Genomic DNA, 21,159 nt, shown 5'->3' with positions numbered 1-21,159 from the left:
ATTTCAATGAAACTTATGATTTTTTTGTGCAAGTTTCGACATAAAATTTCAGACAGATTTTAGGGTGTATTTTAGAGTGGGACTTTGCATTTATGCTATTTAAAGTATAAATAACACATTGTTTGTAACTTGCTAAAAAAATCAGTGTAGATATGTCATTTAATGTACATAACATTTTTTTTTTTTTTAATCTAATGTACATAATATCAATGTAGAGTTGTTTGAGAAGTATACTATAAACTTAACTATTTATGTACATAACAATCTATATATAATTTATAACTTCAAAACATCAAATACAAAGTAATTGACAATCAAATAAAAATAAAAACTCAATGCCAAGAGAAGTGCATCGGTTGATCAATCCTGTGAGCCTAGCAATATTATGCCTATAATATCCTATCCTCCAACCAACGAACATAAACATCCCATCAAATTTTATGAATATAGTTATCAAGGTAATCAACAAATGTAATTTTGTAAGTATGGTAATTAACATGCTTAAGAAAACCAATATGGATATGAAAGTCCTGATGTAGGGGGTATTTGGGAAAACATGAAATAAATACAAAAATTGAAAATATAGGATTGCTATGAAACTTGCAAAGTTGCAGGAAAAAATTGCAGGTTTCCACGAAAATTTCCAACTTTTCACTAAATTTCTCAGGTTTTCTACAAAAGTTGGGAATATTTTTTTCTCATGAACCAGCTGGTCTAGTTGGTTTGAACAAAGTTTTGACAAGTTTCGAGGTTTCAACAAATTTTTATCCAAACTATTAATTTATTTTTTTTTAGTAAACAATACTTCATTCATTAAAGAAATAAAAGTACAGACACACTGCATGAAAACACAAGGTTCACACCGAACCAAAGAGCGAAAAGCGACCAAACTGTCATATATGCAATAGACAAGGTCATCCTGAGCAAGGAATGGGTCAAGCCCAATATACCCTTAGAAATGCTCTTTTTCTTTTGATCGGACACCCATATCTGCAACTTTTATTTTTGGCTTAGATCTTTTTGTTTTTCCGGTCGATTTCTCAATCTGGTTGCAGAGCTTCTTTTTCCTTTTTTATAGTTTTAAGGTTTTAAAATAACAATAAACTCTTTGGGTGCAGCGATCGTTGGTGCACACCGCGTCGATTATTAGACCAAAGTGAAAAAATGACTTGACCCTCAAACAAGCATTTCTAATTGCACGTATGGCATAATGAATAAATGATAATGTTTGTCTTATTATCTATTTATCTTATCATTTTTTTTTCAGGAGTTTTGGTTTTGCCGAAAATGTCAGCGAAATCTTGCTGAGATTTCACACCTTGAGTGTTGTTTTTCCAATCAATGTTTAGGGAGATGATTTCATTAAAGCCCACCAAAATAGATTCAACAGTACATACCTAAGCCATGGAAGAACAATGCCCAAGTACAAATAATAGTAACATATACAATTTTTTGTTAAGAGGAGCATACATGTGAACATTCTACTATTAATATAGACTTATCAGTTATCAGTGATGTATTGAATATGAATCTCATGATTTTTTTTTTGTCCCCCTTGTTTTGAGGTGTTGGAGGCCTAAATGTATATTAGAAGGGATTAAACTATGAGACAGAAGTTTGGGGCTGTAGAGGATTTGGCATTGCTCATTCCTTTTATATATAATAAATGATTATTTATAAAATTATCTCACTGAAATTTATTATAATTGTTTGAGAGACAATATGTGACCAGAAGGATACATCAAATATCATAAAAAAGTAAAAAGAAGACATTTTATTTGATTATTGATAAGTAATAATACATTCAACTTGTTTGCATGTTACTCTTAAATTATTCCTTACGTTCATTTATTTGATCATCAATGGTTTCATAAAGAGAGAAAAATACACGAGAGAGCCTAAAGCACGAGGACTTTATCAAAACATAATATAAAATTCTTACATATTAATGACATGCAAAATTTATGAAGAGTAAGGTGTTGATATGGTTGTTATTTTATATCCATTGCCGTCACTTCTCCTTCAACTACGATTTAAAGTTTATTATAATCGTTTGAGAGACAATATGTGACCAAAAGATACTTCTAAATATTATAAAAAAATAAGAATAAAAAAATTATATTATTGTATTGATAAGTAATAGCATTCAACTTTCTTGCACGTTACTCTTATTTTATTTTTTACATGCATTTATTTGATCATTAATAGTTTATGAAGAAAGAAAAATACATGAGAGAGTTAAAGGTTGAGGACTTTCTCAAAACTTAATATAAAATTCTACATATCAATGACATGCAAATTTTATCAAGTGTAAGGTGCTATAGTTGCTCTTTAATATCCAGTGCGTTACTCCTCCTTCAAGTATGATTTAAAGTTTTTTATTTTTTTATTTTTAGTTTTAATATTTAATACAAATTTATTAATAATATCATTGAATGCATCAGAAACTAAGCCAAAAAAAGAAAAAGAAAAAGAAAAAGAAGCCGTACAAATATGTAGGAAACATTATTTGATTTTGGTTAATATTTAATCTGAATTTTTTTTTTATTTAACTTGCATTTTTTTACCAGAGAAAATATTTAACTTGGATAGAAATTACATGGATATTGTTTTGGATGACATGGCATAATCTACGCCTTACAAAAGATTCAGGAAACGTCCAAGAACACCAACTGGTTTATTCTAGAACCATCTAACGAATTACGATACCTGCAAGCGTTCACCACTTAAACCCCGCGCAGGGGTTTAGCACATTCAGTTGCTCTTTTTTCCGTTGATATTGGTGTAGGTCTCTCAGCTATTGTGTGCTGTTTTTCAATCTCTGTGTTTCGATGGCGCCGGCTGTAAGCAGGAGCTTGGTCTCAGCTTCTGTTGCATCTCTTCCTACTTCATCTTCACTCTCCGTGAGTAACCGAAGAAGAGTTCTTAGATTAGGAACTGCTTTTCTACCTGGAAATGTTATTAGAAATAGTATTTCCAGCGCCGGATTGAAGTGGAAGGTAGAGAAGAGGGATTCTCGAATGGTTGTTCGATGTGAGGCAGCTGTTGCAGAGAAAGAAGCCGCAGACACTTCTGGGGAGAAGTTTGAGTATCAGGCGGAGGTTGGTTCTTTGTTCTTTACTGATTTGTTCAGTTTGATTGGTTGATATTGTCTCCATTGGTTTCTGACAAGTTGGTGAATTTTGAGTTGCATCTGGTTTGGAGCATACCCCTTAGGTCTATTCTTTCGTGAATCTTAATTAGAGGAAAGGAAAGAAACAAACTATATTTTTTTCCCTTCTTGGATTGCTGGGCTTTTTATTTCTGGATGGTTTTGAGCTTCTCTTGGAAAGCTGGAAGTTTTTGGATTCTTGCTATGAGTTTATACTTTCGCATGGTTATGTCTTCACTTTTGAGTTTTTTAAATGCTAGCTAATTAAGTCTCTCCCACCGTTATCTGTTTTAGTGATTTTTATCGTTGTTGTCTCTGTCTTGTGGCTTATGTTTTCTGTAAATAATTGCAGGTCAGTCGGCTTTTGGATTTAATAGTTCATAGTCTTTATAGCCACAAGGAAGTATTTCTTCGAGAGCTTGTGAGGTGGGTATATTAGCATATCCTGACTTAGTTCAACTTCTCTTCATTTTCAATCAATCTGGTGAGACACTGATCTTGGAAACTAGACTCTTTGTTTCATGAGATATTGGGGTCATAGTGAGTTCGAGTGCAGAAGAAAAGGGGGTGGATGCATGTGCGAATTAACTGACTAAATGGAAATTCTAACTTTCAAAGAATCCAGTGCAAAAAATTGTATTGGGCAATCATACGCTGTGTTATTTTGGTTCTTCTATTGAAGTACAGGTAACAAAATCGAGGCATATATTCACCATAATAGACATATTCATTGCTAAACAAACAGAAAGCTAGCCTGTAAACAATGGTTTTATCAATGGAAGATTCACAGCTAATATAGACACGATATAATAGTAACTACTTTGTCCCTCTGTCACTTATTCTAATATTATCATGTAGCACATCAAGTATCAACAACATATCCAAATAAGGTAACCTTCAGGCAGAATACATATGCAGATTCCAGTATTTTATAAAGCACTCAAGGCCAATTTCACTATTTTATTAGGCAAAGTTCTAAGCCTCATTCTGATTGGAGGGCAAGAATCCATGTAGCCGACCCCATTTAGTTGGGACAAGGCTTATTGTTGTTGTTGTAAAGTTCTAAGCCTCATTCTCTATAGTTCCTAACATTCTATCACATTACTTCTCCTGAAATGAACTTCCAAGTTCTGGTCTGCATGGGCACAGTTGGCGACCTGATAGGGAGAATAACTGAAGAATATGCTACTTCCCTGCTGAAAAGTTCAAATATTAACCTACTACTTCCTCAGTAAAAATAAACTGTTAGACCTAGAATATCTTGCTGCATAATCTCAGACACTAGCAGCTTATAAAGTTGACACAAATGGGTGTGAAGGAATCGGGATTTTGCAATTTTGCCTTTTCTTTTTATTTGGTTTGGTTTTTTTTTGTTTTGTTTTGGGGGGGGGGATAAAACCTCAAGTTTCAAAAGCATGTGATTGTTTGCATGAAAAAAAGGGCATTAAATTCCTATCATTGTATGATGTGCAAAGTTTGCTACATCTTTGCATTGATTCGTCAAAAAACATGTTTTATTTATTTAAAAGTTTGTATGTGCGAGTAGTTTCACAAAAGAACTAAGATTAGTGGTGATATTTCGATAAATTATTCTATTTTAATCCTTTAACAAGAACTGATTATCTTAGAGCAGTTTTCCCCCCTTTTTCATCTTTATTTGCAATCTTCACTTGGAACATAAAATTTCATTCTTTTTCGTTATTTTCCATTGATTGATCGATCTGTTCTGTACTATTGGTGCACTTTTCCTCAGTAATGCAAGCGATGCACTAGACAAGTTGAGGTTTTTGAGTGTGACTGAGCCCTCTCTTCTTGGAGATGCTGGTGAACTGGAAATTCGCATCAAGTCCGATCCAGACAATGGAACCATTACAATAACGTATGCAACTTTGATATTTTCTAAGTTTGTTATCTTGGTCAGTAGGATAGTTATTGATGATGGGCTTCACTGGTCTTGCAGAGATACCGGTATTGGAATGACCAAGGAAGAACTTGTTGATTGTCTTGGAACGATTGCTCAAAGTGGAACATCAAAATTCTTGAAGGCTCTCAAGGTGCCTTTTATTTAAATTCTCTCTTTCCACCTCCCTCCCTCCCTCTCTCTCTCTCTCTCTTTTCTTCATTTTCTCCCCTTTTCTTTTAGGGGTTGGAGGATGGCTGGGTTGTCCATGGGGGAGAGGGATTCCTGTACACCTTTCTACTTTATTTGCCTCTGTAACTTGGGTTCATGTCTCTTCTCTGACTCATATTTTTGTAGTGGTGAACATGACTTCTTATTGTCCCTTTGTTGCACCTGTATGCAGGAAAATAAAGACCTTGGAGCTGATAATGGTTTGATTGGTCAATTCGGAGTTGGATTTTATTCCGCATTCCTTGTTGCTGAAAAGGTATGTGGCATTTGCTATCTAAGTTTAGAGATTCTTGTGTTCTCATTACTACATGCATGGCTTTATTTTATTTATTCTTGAACTTGGGATAGGTAGTTGTCTCTACAAAGAGCCCCAAGTCCGATAAGCAGTATGTATGGGAAGCTGTTGCCGACAGTAGTTCATACTTGATTAGGGAAGAGACTGATCCTGAGAAGCAACTGCTACGTGGAACTGAGATTACCTTGTACCTTAAGGTAGTGCTCCTCTTCCTCCTTTCACGGTTTGGTATCAGTACTTGGATCCTCATACTCGATCATTAGATATCTGCCTTTTCTTTTGCAGCCGGATGATAAATTTGAATTCTCGGAGCCAACTAAAATTCAGAATTTGGTGAAGAATTACTCACAGTTTGTTTCCTTTCCAATTTACACATGGCAAGAGAAGTCAAGGAGTGTGGAGGTGAGGGTTCCTTTCTAGGTTGTAATTCTGTGAGGAATTTGTGTAAAGCTGTTTTGTCTTTTGTCATTTCTTTCTGGTTGCTTCCTGTTGGAGATCATTATGTATGGATTTGATGTTATCAATGGGACAAGGTGCCTTTGCCAACTTATTTTTAGGGTGATTCTGTGATATTAGTATTCTTAATTTTTTGTCAAACTGTAACTTAGCATTTCTGTGTCTTCAGAGTAAATGTTGCTTTATTTCGTTTGATTTTAATTGAAATGAGATTTGGATAGGTAGAAGAGGTAGAAGAACCAAAAGAAGGAGAAGAAGCAAAACCAGAGGTAATGATTGAGATTTCGATGGTGGGTCATTTTGCTTCTTTTCTGTTAAATAGCATATAGAGGCTCATGTTATTGGTGTGCAGGAAGAGAAGCAGAAGAAGAAGAAGACTGTAACAGAGAAGTACTGGGATTGGGAATTAGCCAATGAAACAAAACCTATATGGGTGAGCTTTTGAGCTGTTTCCTTTCCACCTACCCCCCCCCCCCACCTCTCATTTTTCCTTTTGGTTCTTTTATGGGGATGATGGCTTTGGCTGGGGGCAAAGAGCTTCACATCTGCAGTTTACTCGTGGCTTCATTTGTTTTTATGAAAAAATAATTTCCAGAAAATCTAGTGTTGGTTATGATACATCTCTTGTTTTTCCTAGTTATTGTTTTTTCATATTGTATAGACTAAGGAACACGTTTTGGAATGGGAAATTATGGAAAATATTCCAGCCTGTGTGAGGGAGTTGGCGCCTTGCGTTGGTGATGATGGTATTTTGTTACCAGTTCGAATCATTTCATTGGAAAAGAGCTTCCACATTGAATAATCGGAATGATGTTTTCACCAATTTTGCTGAATTTCAGTCAACAATTTTTGTATTCACACCATGTTGGTAATATTTTTGCATTTGGAAGAAATGGTAATATTTTGCATTTGGAAGAAATGGAATGCAACTCCTACATTATAAATTCTTTCTATGCATAAATCGGAGTGGCTTCTCTATCTCATATTCTAGTTGTTGTACTAATCTTCTTTGTTCTGCTTCATTAAAATTGTAGATGCGGAGTCCAAAAGAAGTTCAAAAGGAGGAGTACCAAGAGTTCTACAAGAAGGCATTTAATGAATTCTTGGACCCTCTTGCATATACCCACTTCACCACTGAGGTACATTGAGACTATCCTTTGGTCATTGCCCTGGTCAAACTTCTAGGTTGGGTGTCTGATTTGGGCTTAATATTTGGCAGGGTGAGGTGGAATTTAGAAGTGTTCTTTACATTCCTGGTATGGGGCCTCTTAACAATGAGGATGTTGTAAACCCTAAGACAAAGAATATACGTCTCTATGTCAAACGTGTATTTATTTCCGATGACTTCGATGGTGAACTGGTAAGTTTTATGGAGTGCTGGTTAAATTGTGAGTATTTTATTATATTTTTTTTAAGGATTGGGTTGCCACTAGTCCTTTGTTGATGGACCATGTAGAGACGTTCTTTCTGATCAACATGCTGCTTGTTAATCTTGTATCCTTATTCCTTGGAATAAATTTTCAGATGATAACTTGGTCAAAATTGTCATTTCCATTTGCAGTTTCCACGGTACTTGAGCTTTGTTAAAGGGGTGGTAGATTCAAATGACCTTCCTCTTAATGTTTCAAGAGAAATTCTTCAGGAAAGCCGAATTGTAAGTCAAAAGATTTCTTTATTTTCAAATCAAATGGTTTTGATAGCTGTCTTTTCCCGTGGCCAAAAATAAGTGACAAAAAGCATTGAATGTTCCTGCTTGCTTATAAAAGCTTTTACATTCTCTGTTCTATTAATATTTATATTATGGTTTACAGTCTTGGTGATCAATTCGCTTTTTGTTATCGCATTGATAATGATGGTGAATTTCGTTTCTTTTCTGTTCATGAATTGACAGGTTAGAATTATGAGAAAGAGGCTTGTTAGAAAAACATTTGATATGATCCAGGAGATATCTGATGGTGAAAATAAGGAGGTATGGGACAATTTGACCCATGGTACTTAGGACATTTTTTGGATCTCAGATTAGCGTCTACATGGTGTAACTGATCTATTTTATGCAGGATTACAAAAAATTATGGGAGAACTTTGGGAAATTTCTCAAGTTGGGTTGTATTGAGGATTCAGGAAATCACAAGCGCATAACACCTCTATTGAGGTTCTACTCTTCCAAAAGTGAAGAAGAATTGATTAGCTTAGATGACTATGTTGAGAACATGCAAGAAAAACAAAATGCAATCTTCTACTTGGCTACTGACAGCTTGAAAAGTGCAAAAGACGCCCCATTCCTTGAGAAGTTGATCCAAAAAGATATTGAGGTATTCACTTCTTTTTAGTCCTGTAGCGACACCATGTGAACTGAAGAAGGTGGAGAAAGCATATTGTATCCTAAATAAGGATAAAGTCTGATTTCTATGAATAAATGTGAATTTTTCATGGACTATATATTGAAATTTCAGCCTTGATATACCATATCCCAAGATAGGGGTGGGTGAGTTCTCCTATTTTAGACGCGCAAAGCATAGATGGTGGTAAGGGTGCACTACTATTTTGGCCCTGAATTAGAATCAAGATTGAGTGTTTAACCTCTCCGTTGCAGCCTGACCGTACCACTTATAGGATATTTTGGTAAATATATGGCAATAACATGGAAAAAGGGATCGTTGTATTGATCTATGGTCACAGTCAGGATCAGGATCAGGCTAGGGTATTCAAGGTCAGGGATAGTATTTTAACAAGCCTTGCCCAATCTGACCCTGTTGTGGCCCTGGATAGCGGTTTTGAAAGGCCAAAATTTCCTTCAAGGAACTAACCCAGAAAGTAAGAGTTACTGAAGCCTGGTCAGTGAAGATGATGAAGAATGGTAGCATATAGGAACTTGTTTCTGTTTTTAAGCTGAAGATGTTTGGAGAGAGGAGTGGGAGGGGTAAGGTCCATAGAAGGTATATGGTTGTTGATAAAAATGATTCAATATCTTTAGTGAAAATAGGAACTGTGTTGCTTTCGAGATCATATTCTCTTGAATGACACAAGTCCAGTCTATGCCATCCAAAGTGTGTTACTCATGCTTTTTTGGTTATGGGGGTGACCTGAGTCTCGTAATGCTTTTTAAAATTTCTTCCACTGGCCTTTATCCTTTTACAGGTTGCTGAAATTTGATATTCTTTACTGCAGGTCCTATATCTGATAGAACCTATTGATGAGGTTGCTATCCAGAACCTACAAACATACAAAGAAAAGAAATTTGTCGACATCAGCAAGGAAGACCTAGAGTTAGGTTTGTTTCTAACTCCATTAGCCTTCAAATTTGAATGGTTGATTTTTTTATTCACTGCAACTCCTCCCTCTTTTTTCTTGGGGTGCTTCTTTGCTCATTTTGTGATTGTTGCATCAGGTGATGAGGATGAGGTAAAGGAAAGGGAAGACAAGCAAGAGTACAATCTTTTCTGTGACTGGATAAAGCAGCAGCTTGGTGACAAAGTAGCTAAAGTGCAAGTTTCAAAGCGTCTCAGTTCGTCTCCTTGTGTGCTTGTTTCTGGCAAGTTCGGGTGGTCTGCAAATATGGAAAGGTAGTTTTGAGTTATGCCTTTTGATGTCCAAACTCCAGTCATCTATTTGGATTTTCTCTTTTTGAGTAAAGGTTTCTCTGAATTTCCTCTTGCTTTCTGAAGGCTCATGAAAGCACAGACCCTGGGAGACACATCAAGCTTGGAGTTCATGAGGGGGAGAAGAATCTTGGAGATCAATCCAGACCATCCAATCATTAAAGACTTAAATGTAAGATCAACCTCTTTACTGGTTTGGGCTGAACTATACTACATTCTTGATGGTTTGAAGTTTCTCTCTTCCAACATAGGGCTGGAATTTGGTAATTTGTCATTTATGTGGAGGTTTTTCTTTACTGTTTGGAGTAAGTATGCAAGGGTTCCAGGTTTTAGTTTCATGACTGGTTTCTATCTGGCTCAAAATTGATATTTTGTGCAACTGGAAAATCTAGTCTGAATGTTCGGGTTCTGGATCTTGAAATCCAAATGGCCAAGTATTTCCAGATCTCATAGAAAACCAGTTAGGTCCTTTGGACATGGTGAAACCCTTGGCTGGTAAAAAGGCACATCCAAATTATACTCTGAATTTGGAAAATTTAGTACCATAACAAACATATTTCTACCAAAAGAAATAAAATGTGCTTTAGGAATGAATAAACTATAAATTAGGAACAATTAGGAACCATTTCATAATGTTCACATGTTACAGATGCCCGCAAACATGGTGAAATCCTTGGATTGCCAAAACACCCCCCCAAATATTTCACCATGTTTGCCAAAACACCCCCCCCAAATGGTAGTTTGTCTTCGGAAAATTTAGTGCTATAACACACTTAATTCTGTTAAACAACTAAGATATGGTTTAGGAATGAATAAACTTAAAATTAGAAATCATTTCATAGTAATCAAATGTTATATGTGGTTAACTAGAAAGATACTTATTGGCCAAAAACTGCAAATATGAGTTCAACACATGCAAACATGCATTTATACGAAGGGTTTGAATGAAAATTTCATCAGAGCTGTCAAAATTTTGTCAGATGTATGCATTTGTTCACAAAGGAATTGATGAAAATGGTACTGAAATTTAATCGGAACTGTGAAAATTTGATTACATGCAACCATGCAGTTTATACAAGAGGTTGACAATATGATACTGAGATCCGAAAGCAAGGTTGAAACTTTGACTAAAACATGGTAAGAAGCAAGTGAGACACCCAGTTTCATTATCACCTTTGTGGAAACCAAGGTTCTCTTAAATATCAGTCATCTTAGCCAGAATTGTTTTTGAGGCTATAGCTTTGGTAGTACTCACAGAATTACTAGTCAGTGGTAGATGTTGTGTTTATTGACTTTCTGATTCTTTTTTCCATCTGAAGAGAAGGGGTGGGGATGAGCAATGGCAATTGCAATGGGAAAAGTGTGAGATTACCATGGACAAACTTTTTATGGTTCTACCTGATATCCTTTCTATGAGTGTACATGCGTGTGAATGCGTGAACATCGGACTTCTGCTATTGGCTTTTACTCTTCCCATTTTAAAAACTGTAAACTGTGAACCTGCAAGCTGTGCTTCACTCCCCGCATTTGGTCATAATCAAATTGCTGTTGCTGGTGTGTATGTAATTGCAGGCCGCATGCAAGAGTGCCTCAGAAAGTACTGAAGCTAAAAGAGCCATTGATCTTTTGTATGAGACGGCCTTGATTTCCAGTGGATTCACTGTAAGGCTATTAAACTAATCTTCGTTCAACAATAAAAAGAAACTGGTCTTTCATTTGTTTAGAAAATTTAGTATATTCTGTTCAGCATTCTGCTTAATCATCGCACTCGAAATCTCACCTTGCTTCCTGGTTTGCCGCCTTGTGTACAGCCTGACAGTCCAGCTGAATTCGGTAACAAAATATATGAGATGATGTCAATTGCTGTTGGAGGACGGTGGGGAAGATCAGATTCAGAGGAAGCAGGAACAGAGGAATCCAGTGAAGCTTCTACGGAGACCTCAGAAGTTGATGTCGTTGAACCATCAGAAGTGAGGGCAGAAAATGATCCTTGGAAGGATTAAAATTTTGTTCAATTTTTTGAAAGTAAGAAACAATACTTGATGCAAGATTTTTCGGAGTCCTTAAGATGAGAGGTGGTAGGCTTAAGTAGAACAAATTGTATATGTGATAGAAACCAATAAGTCATTGCATTCAAGTATTGAAAATAATTTCTCTAGTCTTTATTCTTTAACATCCCTAATGCCCCCTTTGAAACTTGAATTCCTGAGATGTTGTGATGTTCTTACAGGGTGGTTTGTTTAATCCACAGTTTTTAGTTTGCATTACTACTATTGATGGTGCGGATTGTCTCCGATTATGTGCTTAATTTACTTATGCTGCTACTAAGGCAACAGGTGTTGTTGTTTGGGAGGTAGATGTGATGATCTTATGTTTTACATTGGACTTTTACCCGAGGAAAGATAAGGAAAATCTTGTAGAGTTCGTTTGCTTGCAAGGGAAAAGTAAATATTTTGATTTTTTTTTTTAATAAATAATTTAGTTGTTTGACTGTCTATTATTTTCATGTAAAATAAGTTTCAAATTTTGTAGCTTATTTATATGAAAACATATGTGAATAAAATGGAAACTTTAGGGCCTGTTTGGTTACATGAATCCAGAGATTATAAATCTCTAGATTCATGAATGTTAGATTTATACCAGTTTGGTTGTGAAAATCTATGGATTCATGAAATTTAGAGATTTATTTTTTTACACTAAAAGCGTGAATCTATAGACTTATGGGTATGGGGTGAAATTTAGAGATTTCACCTCTATTATAAAAGTACTAAACATTTACACATTCACAAAAATTACAAATGAATCCACATATTTCATTCTATAGATTCAAATTAATCAAAGAGTTAATTTATGAATTATAACTCCATCGATTTCATATCTATAGATATTTGAAATTTCAAGACTCATGTAACCAAACAAGCCCTTAAAGTCTCTGTCTTCAATGAGAGTGTTGATGGATGAAAGTAAATCTATTTGTATAATTGAGTTGTTTGGTTGTCAAAAGTATTATCTTTATGTAAAATAATTTTCACATTTTGAGTGAAAAATGTAATTGTAGTTTACTTATAAAAAACATAGGCAAATAAATAATGCAATAAATCTCGATTCTCAATTCTCTTCTTTGTTTTTAATGAGAGTGTTAATGGGTTTATGTAAATTTATTTGTGTTTTTGTTGTACACTCACAAGTTTGAACTACAAGTGTTAAAAAGACGAGATCATTCATGCTTTCGTGCAATAAAAGGATATATACACGAAAATGTATGTTTGTACTATAGTACTCAATACGTATATTGTGGGTTTATTGACAGTGTGTATGATGTTTTAAATGCAATTCACGATGTTAGGAGTCTTGCATCATGGAATACGATTATCATGACACTTAGAATAAAATAGGTCGAGTCATCAATTTTTAAAAACTTTTCATTGTTTTCACATCAACTTTACAATTTATTGGCCCACTATAAACTTGGTAAAATAAATTTCACATTATCCTATTTACAACCAAACCACATAAATGAGAAAAAAAAAGCTCAAGACAATGGAGTATGAGTTAAACTATCTTTCAATTTCAATTTTTTTATCTCAAGTCAATAAAGGTACAAGCGAGTATTAAACAAGAAGCTCCTGAGAGCAATTGGATAAAAATAAGCATGGATGACTCTTGGTTTCGAATAAACAACTTTGGGTGTTTGCAAGTTTGGGTGGTGTGGCTCGTAACTATCATGGTAGGACGATCTTTTGTTTTTATGAAGATTGTGGCTTAGAACCTTCACTCATAGCGGAGGTTTTTACAGTAAAATAAACTCCTTTTTTTTTTGGTGGGATGTAAAATAAGCCTTGCTATGGGATAAACTCTTGAGCTAAGGAAAGTAAACATTGAGGAAGGTAACTCCAAATGTTATTCAACTTCTTAATTTGGACAACTCAAATACTACTTGGAAGATAAGGTCTCTCATTCAAAATGTGAAATTCTTAATCCCTTAGCTCTGATCAAATTAAATTCCCTCATGTTTTAAGAGCCGGGAATAATGTGTCAAATTATTTGGCAAGTCAAGCAGCGAAATACCAAGTTTCAAGCTCCCCCTGTATTTGTTGGCCTCAATTATATGAAAATCTAGCTTTTACTTACACTCAAAGTATTAAATTCAAAAAAAAAATAAAAAAAATCCCTTCTTTCATTTCATGTTTATTCCCTCGAGCATGAGTTCAAGAATAAGAAATGGCATAATTTTAGGCTCTTTTTGGTATCAATTATCATTATCAATTATGAGAATTTTTCATTATTTTAAAATGTTTGGCATGGTTTTATTTTTATTAAAAATAATAGAAAATCTTCCAAAATCCATAATGAACTTTTTGTCTATATATCTATTATGAATTATAGTGAGAATTTCATTATCTTCTTTATGCACATGTTAACTTAAAATTTATGGTTAAGATAAGGGTAAAGTAGTCAATATATATATTTTTTATAAAAATCATATTTTTTTCCCTCTTTTATCACTTGCTCACTATTATTTACTAATAATTTTTTATCTTGACACCAAACTTATTTTTCATTCCATAATTTATTTTTGACAAAATTCATCAAATCATTTTTCATTATTGACCAATAATGAATTATCGTACTTATTTATTTTAAATAGGCATAATAAAGAATGAAAATTCTACCCAAAAAAAAAAAAAAAGAGAATGAAAATTGATACAAAAAAGAGCCCATAAAATGGATTTTGATAGCGTATTCTTGAAAATACAAAACTCCAGAAGAGTATCTATGTCTTTAAGTTAAACTAGTTAAAGCCACAAGGTACTGGTGTATCCTGTATCCAGACTTTAATTACGTAAATAACCTCACATGCAGCCGAATTATGGGTTCTCACTTCTGAGACCAGGAAATACGAGAAATAATGATTCGAAAAGGGTACTTGTGTAATTGCCGGCTTATCGGATCTAAAATGCCCTAGTAACTGCTAGCAAGTGGAAATAGATTTTTGGCTTTCCGTTGGGTATAAAGCTATAAAGTTCCCTTCCTCTGCTTCAGAGTTCAGAGTCAAAACTCTGTGTGTGTTCTGTTGGCGAAGTCGAAACAACTCAGTCTGGACTTTGGAGAATCACTACATTTGCAATTATGTTATATGAATGCCAGCTGAAAAATCTAAAGCTATAGCAGTAATCGTTCTTCATTTGTTTCCTATTTCCGTTAATCAACTACTGTACCTTGTATTTTGTTTTCTAATTCAAGATATTTGGCTTTCTATGTGACTTGCAGAAGACTTTAATGGCGCTTCACCTACATAGGTTATTCTCAATGAATTGCTTGCACGGAAACTTCAACTGTTCATCTCTTCTTCCATCCATGGTAACACTTTCTATCCTAGTTATCTATTTAATTTTCCTCATTTCCGTTGTTCTCTGTTTATTTGTATCTCGTTCCGTCGTTCGGGTGGCGAATTAGTATCTACGACCACCAGAACAATATGAAACCTCTGTCTTTCCCTATTCTCCTCTCCATTTGTCGAAATTAGTTGTCTTTGGTTCACTTTCACTTCTCATCCCTCTTAGCTATATTAGTTTTATTTCTTCTACCATCGATATGCATTACGGACCATTAGTGATTCATTGTTAATACTAATTTCTATGGCGTGGAGTTATTATGTATATGCTGTAACAATGGCACTGCTTCTGTAAGCCGTTGATTTTATTCATTTTGAATTCAGAATTTTACCTCCCTCTACCGTTAGGCGAGTTCTTTTATCCTTCTGGATACCGCCCTTAAAATTTTATTTCCTGCATTCAGATTGCGGCTTGAATTTGCTACTCGTTGTTTGATTTGTTACTCTTGAAATAACCACTCGACCGGTATCGTCTGAGCTTGAATTTGGTTTTGGTGTTACATGGTTTCTTCCTTTTGATTCCTTTTAACTTGAAGCAGGATGGAAGTGAAGTGTTATCAATAATTATTTTGTTTTGTTGGAACTGGTTTTGCAGCCACAATGCAGGACATTTCAGAACAACGCAGGCACTTGTTTGCCATATACTCTACGGGGTGATGGCAGTAAATATCAAAAGTATGTTCATTTGAAACTCAGAAGAACAAGGGATGCTTGCAGGGTTGCTGCTAATCAATTAAAAAGTAGTCTGAAGGTTGAACATGAACCTCTTATCTACAGAAGTCTCACTGATGGGTTTAGGAATGGTACAATTTATCCTTTCCATTCCCAGTTTAGAGCTGGTTTTCCTTGTTCTGTTAATCCTGTTAATACCTTGAGGTTTTCAAACAAGAGTTTTCGGTCGAATTCCTCTTCCTTTCAATATGGTCGTCAAGGTTTTTCTACAGTTCATTCTGCAGTTAAACCCCAGAAGTCAATAAATTCAGTCAGTAGAAATGATAATCTGACTTTGGGGGTTGGAGATGGTGTTCATAATAAGAGTGACAAGAAAGTCCAAAACCAGCTGAAGCTTACAAAGTCATTGGCTGCTCATGGAAGAAGTCATGATGGAAACATTGAAGTTTCAGTTTCCTCCCAACCCGTTAAAAGGAGTGCTCCTAATGCCAGCAAGATGGTGGCTAAAACTGAGGATCCAGTAAAGGTGGATCACAATGTGACAAAAGATTCTTTGCAGGATGTGAAGTCAAGAACACCTGTTAATTCTTCGTCCAAAAAATCCAGCAAAAACCAAGAAGCCAACACAGAAGGACAAAAAATGCAGCGTCCAAGAAGTAAGAAACGTGGTGAACTTTCTGGCATTAGTTTATCTCCTGTTGGAACCAAGGGTAAAGGTTCAAAAAAATCTACTCATGCTGCCAAAGCTACCCAATCTTGCACTGCTTCAGAAGTAAGTACTAGTGGCTTGTATTTTAGACTCAGGTTATGATGTTTTATTTGATAAATAACTTCTAACCAGACCTGAAGTATTTCAGGATCTTCCAGTTGAGGAGAGCCAGGAGACACCATTGGCAGGGGTCAGTAGTCCTACAACAAACAAGAAGTCATTGAAGTCAGGTTCAAATGGGAATTCTTCTAGAAGTGGTAAAACTCAGATGAACAGTACAATTACAAAATCAAGTAAGGACTCTTTGAAAAAAAGCAACAAGTCTGTGCAGGATTTGTCCAATAGTGAGTTGTCAAAGGCCCAAAAGTTGTCTGATGAGGGTAAGGTTAAGCCTTTTGGGAGCACATTGAAACCATTATACCCTCCTTCTGGCAAATCTGTTGTAATTGTGGAGTCACTCACGAAAGCAAAGGTTATTCAGGGCTACCTCGGGGATATGTTTGAAGTCTTGCCTAGCTATGGTCATGTAAGAGATTTGGCTGGTAGGTCAGGATCTGTACGACCTGATGATGACTTCAGTATGGTATGGGAGGTTCCGTCTGCTGCATGGACTCATCTCAAGAGCATTAAGGTTGCACTAAATGGGTACTGTCTGGACCCTCATTTACTTTTAGTTGCTTTATAAACTAAAAGGCATATTTGGTTAAGCTTCTGGGATTTCTGCTATTGGGCTTTCATTAACCAGCTTCTAGAAAATAGAGGCAGATTTAGTGGAATTTTTCCCTTATAATATTTACTACTTGAACCATGAGAAACTCATAAATATTGCTTTTTTGCTCATTAGAAGCTGGCTTCTGGAAGTGTGGGAGCCCACGCCCACAAAAGCTTCCTGGCATATGGACAAAATAGAGTGTTATATATGCATAATTTTCAGTAATTTTTTTGGATGAATAAATAATTATATTAAAGAAACGAAAGCAAGAGAACAAGGTCTTTAAGAAGAAGACCGAAAAACAGAACTAAGACCCCAGGAGACAACAATGAGCTTGTTCCTTGGGGTATCATCAACAGGGGGATGGGGAGTAGCTATCAGCCTAGAAGAAACATCAAAATAGATGGCATTCCAAATCCTATCTATGGATCGGGATTTGGAAGTCCATCTCCTAAAATTGCGCTCCCACCAAAGGTGATGGATCAATGCACAATACACTAGCTTACCAATCCGATCGCAAATGGAAGTGCCTGAAAAGGTTCTCAAAATCCAAGACCAATCTCGAAAAAACCCATAGGATCGCCTCGAACGGGACCAAATGGAAGTAAAGGCTTTTCCCTAGATAGATAACGAGAAGGGGCAAGAAAAGAAAAGGTGCTCAAGGTTCTCTAAACCGTTCCAACAAAGGATGCAATTGGGATTAGCATGGATATGGCAGTCAATAAGGAAAGATGGGTGGGGAGGGCCCGGTTGAGGGCTCTCCAAAGGGTAAGGGAATGGCGGGGAATGTGGCCTTTGAACCAAACTAGAGGGGGCTAGGGAGGCTTCGGGTTATGGGATTTGATGAGGTTCTAGGCAGAGGAGGTGGAGAAGCTTTTGGAAGGGGAAGGGATCTAGACAATGAGGTCTCTCGAGAGAGTTAGAGAGAGGGGGGAGGGATTCCTAAACTTGTGTGAGAATGGGGAGGGGGGAGGGGATCCAAGACCCATTTGAGATGAAACTATACAATGGAGTGGTTTTGGGGATACGGGTGCTGTAAACAGTACGGGGACCAAATAAGTTATAGAGAATGCCCATTGGATGCCACGGATCAAGCCAGAAGGAGGTGGTGGAACCAGAGGAAATGGAAATAGAGATGGCAGAGATGGCACGGGGACGCAGCAAAAGAATTTTCCTCTAGACCCAAGAAGGATTGGGGGGCATGGGGACAGTCTAAAGGGAGTCACATCGCAGGTGGTAAGAGTAGATCCAACTAACCCAAATGGAATCATGCTTTATAGCAATTTTCCATATAAGTTTGAGGAGGCAGGCAATATTTACATCAGAGATCCGCCGGATTCCCAGGCCTCCTTTGGAGCTAGGGCGGCAGATGGAGGACCAACTGATCGGATGGATGAAGCACGAGGCTTCCTGTCCTTTCCAAAGGAAGGCACAAAAAATAGACTCCATGACATGGATGGTAGATTTTGGAATCGTGAAGATCCCGCACCAATAGAGATAGGAGGGCTGAAGCACAGACTGAATGAGCACCACTCTCCCAGCAAATGATAGAAGTTTGCCCTTCCAGAGTTGGAGCTTCTTTCGGATGTTGTCAAGCATAGGGAGGTAGTGGTGACGAGTAAGCCCACCAGGGATGAGGGGGAGACCAAGGTAAACCACAGGAAAGGAACTAGGGGAAAAGCCCGACAGATGGAGGAGAGAGGCACGGAGCTGATCGGGGATACCCGAGAGAAAGATAGTGGATTTACTGAGATTGACGCGGAGCCCAGAGAGGGCTTCAAACTGCGAGAGAGCTGCAAGGATGGAGGAGATGGACATGTGATCCGCTTTAGAGAAGATCATAAGATCGTCAGCAAAAGCAAGATGAATTAGGTTTAAGGACTTGCACTTGGGGATGGGGGAGATAAGAAGTTGATCACTCTTGGACTGAAGGATGTGGGAGAGGACCTTTAAGGTAAGGGAGAAGAGGTAAGGAGAAAGAGGGCAACCTTGGCGGATGCCAACCCGGGGTTGGAAGAATCCAGCCGGAGAACCGTTGGTGATGATGGAGAAACGGGGAGAAGAGATACAGGTTTTGATCCAATGGATGAAGGGAAGAGGGAAGCCCATAGAATAGAGGACATCTCTAAGGAAATCCCAGCAAATAGAGTCAAAGGCTTTATGGACATCAACCTTGAGGAGAGCAGCCGGGGAATGATCGGAGCGATCAAAGCCCTTGACAATTTCTGCACAAAGGAGAATGTTATCCGTAATGCTTCAACTTGATATAAAAGCCGATTGATTCGGGCTCACAAGGGAGGGAAGCACCAGCTTGAGTCTATTCGCAAGGATTTTGGAGATGAATTTATAGAGGAGGTTACAGAGGGAAATGGGGAGAGAGAGGAGGCTCCTTGCTTCTTGGGGATAAGGCTAAGAAATGTTTGATTAATGGAAGAGAGTTGAGAGGGGTTAAGGAAGAAACTGCGGATGGCATGGACAAGATCATTCTCAATAAAGCTCCAAGAGGCAAGGAAGAAACCCATACTGAAGCCATCGGGACCAGGAGCCTTGTTAGGCTTGTGGGAGCGAATGGCAAGAAGGATTTCTTCAGAAGAAGGGATGGCACAGAGAGAGAAATAGCAGAAGGATCCACAAATTTGTTTATGAGGTGGGTAGGAAGGGGAGAGCGGGGAGGGAGAGAGGAGGGGGAGAGGAGGTTGGAAAAGAAGGAGACGATCTCGGCCTTTATGCTGGCAGGGTCAGAGATACAGACACCATTATTGGTGATGAGGGAAGGTATGGAGTTGAAGTTATTCCGGGCTTTGAGGGATCTATGGAAGAAGGCAAAATTTGAGACGATCTCGGCCTTGATACGCATCTGCTTGATTCAGGATTTTTCTCTTTAACTTCTCATCTGTGGATTGTCATGCCCGTGCCTTGGAGGGATCTCCTTGGTTTGTTGGAAAATCCCAAATCTTCCTCAAACCATGATCTCCTTCCTCTCCTCTCCGCAAGGTCGACTTCAGCTCCTTTCCCCATGGATTAACTTGCCAGGTTTGCCTTTGGAGTTTTAGAATTCCGATTGTCTTAGTAGAATTGGCTCTGCTTTAGGCATTCCTCTGCGTTTTGATGCCAAAACCCTCAAGTTGGAGAGACTTTCATATGCCCGACTTTGCGGGGACTTCCCAGCTGCCAAGCCTCTGCTGGCTTCTGTTTCCATCGCCGATGACAACGGCCTGAAGTATGATCAGACCATTGTATACGACTGGATACCTCTTTGTTGCAATCTTTGCTCTGCTTTCGGTCACGATGATGCCTCATGCTCTTCTTCAACTCCTCTTACAGACTGCTCTGTCATACTTAAGAATCAACAAAAATATGAATGCAAGGGTGTTGTAAGTATCAACCATTTATCATTCTTGTTCACAACTCACATACAAATAACTTTATTAGCTTCAATGATAATTCATGAAGATGGTTCCCTGAGAACTATGTCTTCTCCGGCTTCGACCCCTCCCCAGCCTTCCCTTGCTCCCGCCGCCCCCTCCTCCCCCCATTTCCCCCGTCTCTCATCCCTCCTCCCCAGCCTTCAGTAATTGATACTTCAATTGTTTGAAATGTTGGCGTGATTAATATATTCTAGTGAGGTTTGATATATTTTAATCCTTTTCTTGTGGATGGAATAATCTGTAGTTCTGTAATAGTTATCATTACTTGAAATCTCAAACCTTGCTAATTGAACCAATCATCCACCAAGAAACCAGATAATACCAAACAGTTGTCTTGGATGCTCATATGAACTCAGTGTAATATGAATGCTGAATTAAGGCTTCCAAGGTTCTGTAGATGATAAAAAGTCTTTTGTTATTTAAGCTAATAACTTTAGTGAGAGCTCACTAACTATAGTTTTTTTCATGTACGGTTCAAGAAATTAAAGAAGAATGTACAACCTGAGACACATATAAACCTGGATTTTTGAAATAAGAAAATGAATCCAGCAACACTTTGGTATTTGGTATCCTGAGTGGAGAACACATCTAGTACTTGGAAAGGGATTGAT

At 37.2% G+C, this 21,159-nt stretch overlaps 2 protein-coding genes across 2 annotated transcripts in view; both read left to right on the top strand.

Moving 5' to 3' along the window:
* Window positions 1-2,709: 2,709 nt before the first annotated feature.
* LOC149025720 (heat shock protein 90-5, chloroplastic-like) lies at window positions 2,710-11,949 on the top strand. Its single transcript, XM_089145932.1, has 19 exons — window positions 2,710-3,101; window positions 3,504-3,577; window positions 4,905-5,030; window positions 5,112-5,205; window positions 5,455-5,538; window positions 5,631-5,774; window positions 5,863-5,979; window positions 6,255-6,302; window positions 6,386-6,466; window positions 7,068-7,172; window positions 7,253-7,393; window positions 7,595-7,687; window positions 7,925-8,002; window positions 8,091-8,345; window positions 9,202-9,304; window positions 9,422-9,596; window positions 9,699-9,804; window positions 11,205-11,294; window positions 11,444-11,949. Exons 1-19 carry the CDS (start codon window positions 2,832-2,834, stop codon window positions 11,633-11,635), a joined length of 2,376 nt encoding a protein of 791 aa, XP_089002058.1. The 5' UTR covers window positions 2,710-2,831; the 3' UTR covers window positions 11,636-11,949.
* A 2,696-nt stretch (window positions 11,950-14,645) lies between these two features.
* The window catches only part of LOC149025719 (DNA topoisomerase, type IA, core), a 58,057-nt gene continuing 51,543 nt past the window's right edge, over window positions 14,646-21,159 (top strand). The window contains exons 1-4 of the mRNA XM_089145931.1: window positions 14,646-14,803; window positions 14,904-14,993; window positions 15,623-16,471; window positions 16,557-17,053. Coding sequence (XP_089002057.1) covers window positions 14,774-14,803; window positions 14,904-14,993; window positions 15,623-16,471; window positions 16,557-17,053 — 1,466 coding nt within the window. The 5' untranslated portion in view covers window positions 14,646-14,773. The remainder of the gene's footprint in view (window positions 14,804-14,903; window positions 14,994-15,622; window positions 16,472-16,556; window positions 17,054-21,159) is intronic.

Source organism: Hakea prostrata, chromosome 2, assembly GCF_041222555.1.
Source record: "Hakea prostrata isolate BN-2017 chromosome 2, UWA_Hpros_2, whole genome shotgun sequence".
NCBI lineage: Eukaryota > Viridiplantae > Streptophyta > Magnoliopsida > Proteales > Proteaceae > Hakea > Hakea prostrata.
Note: the sequence above shows the minus strand (reverse complement) of the source record. Positions and strands in the feature narration are given on the sequence as shown.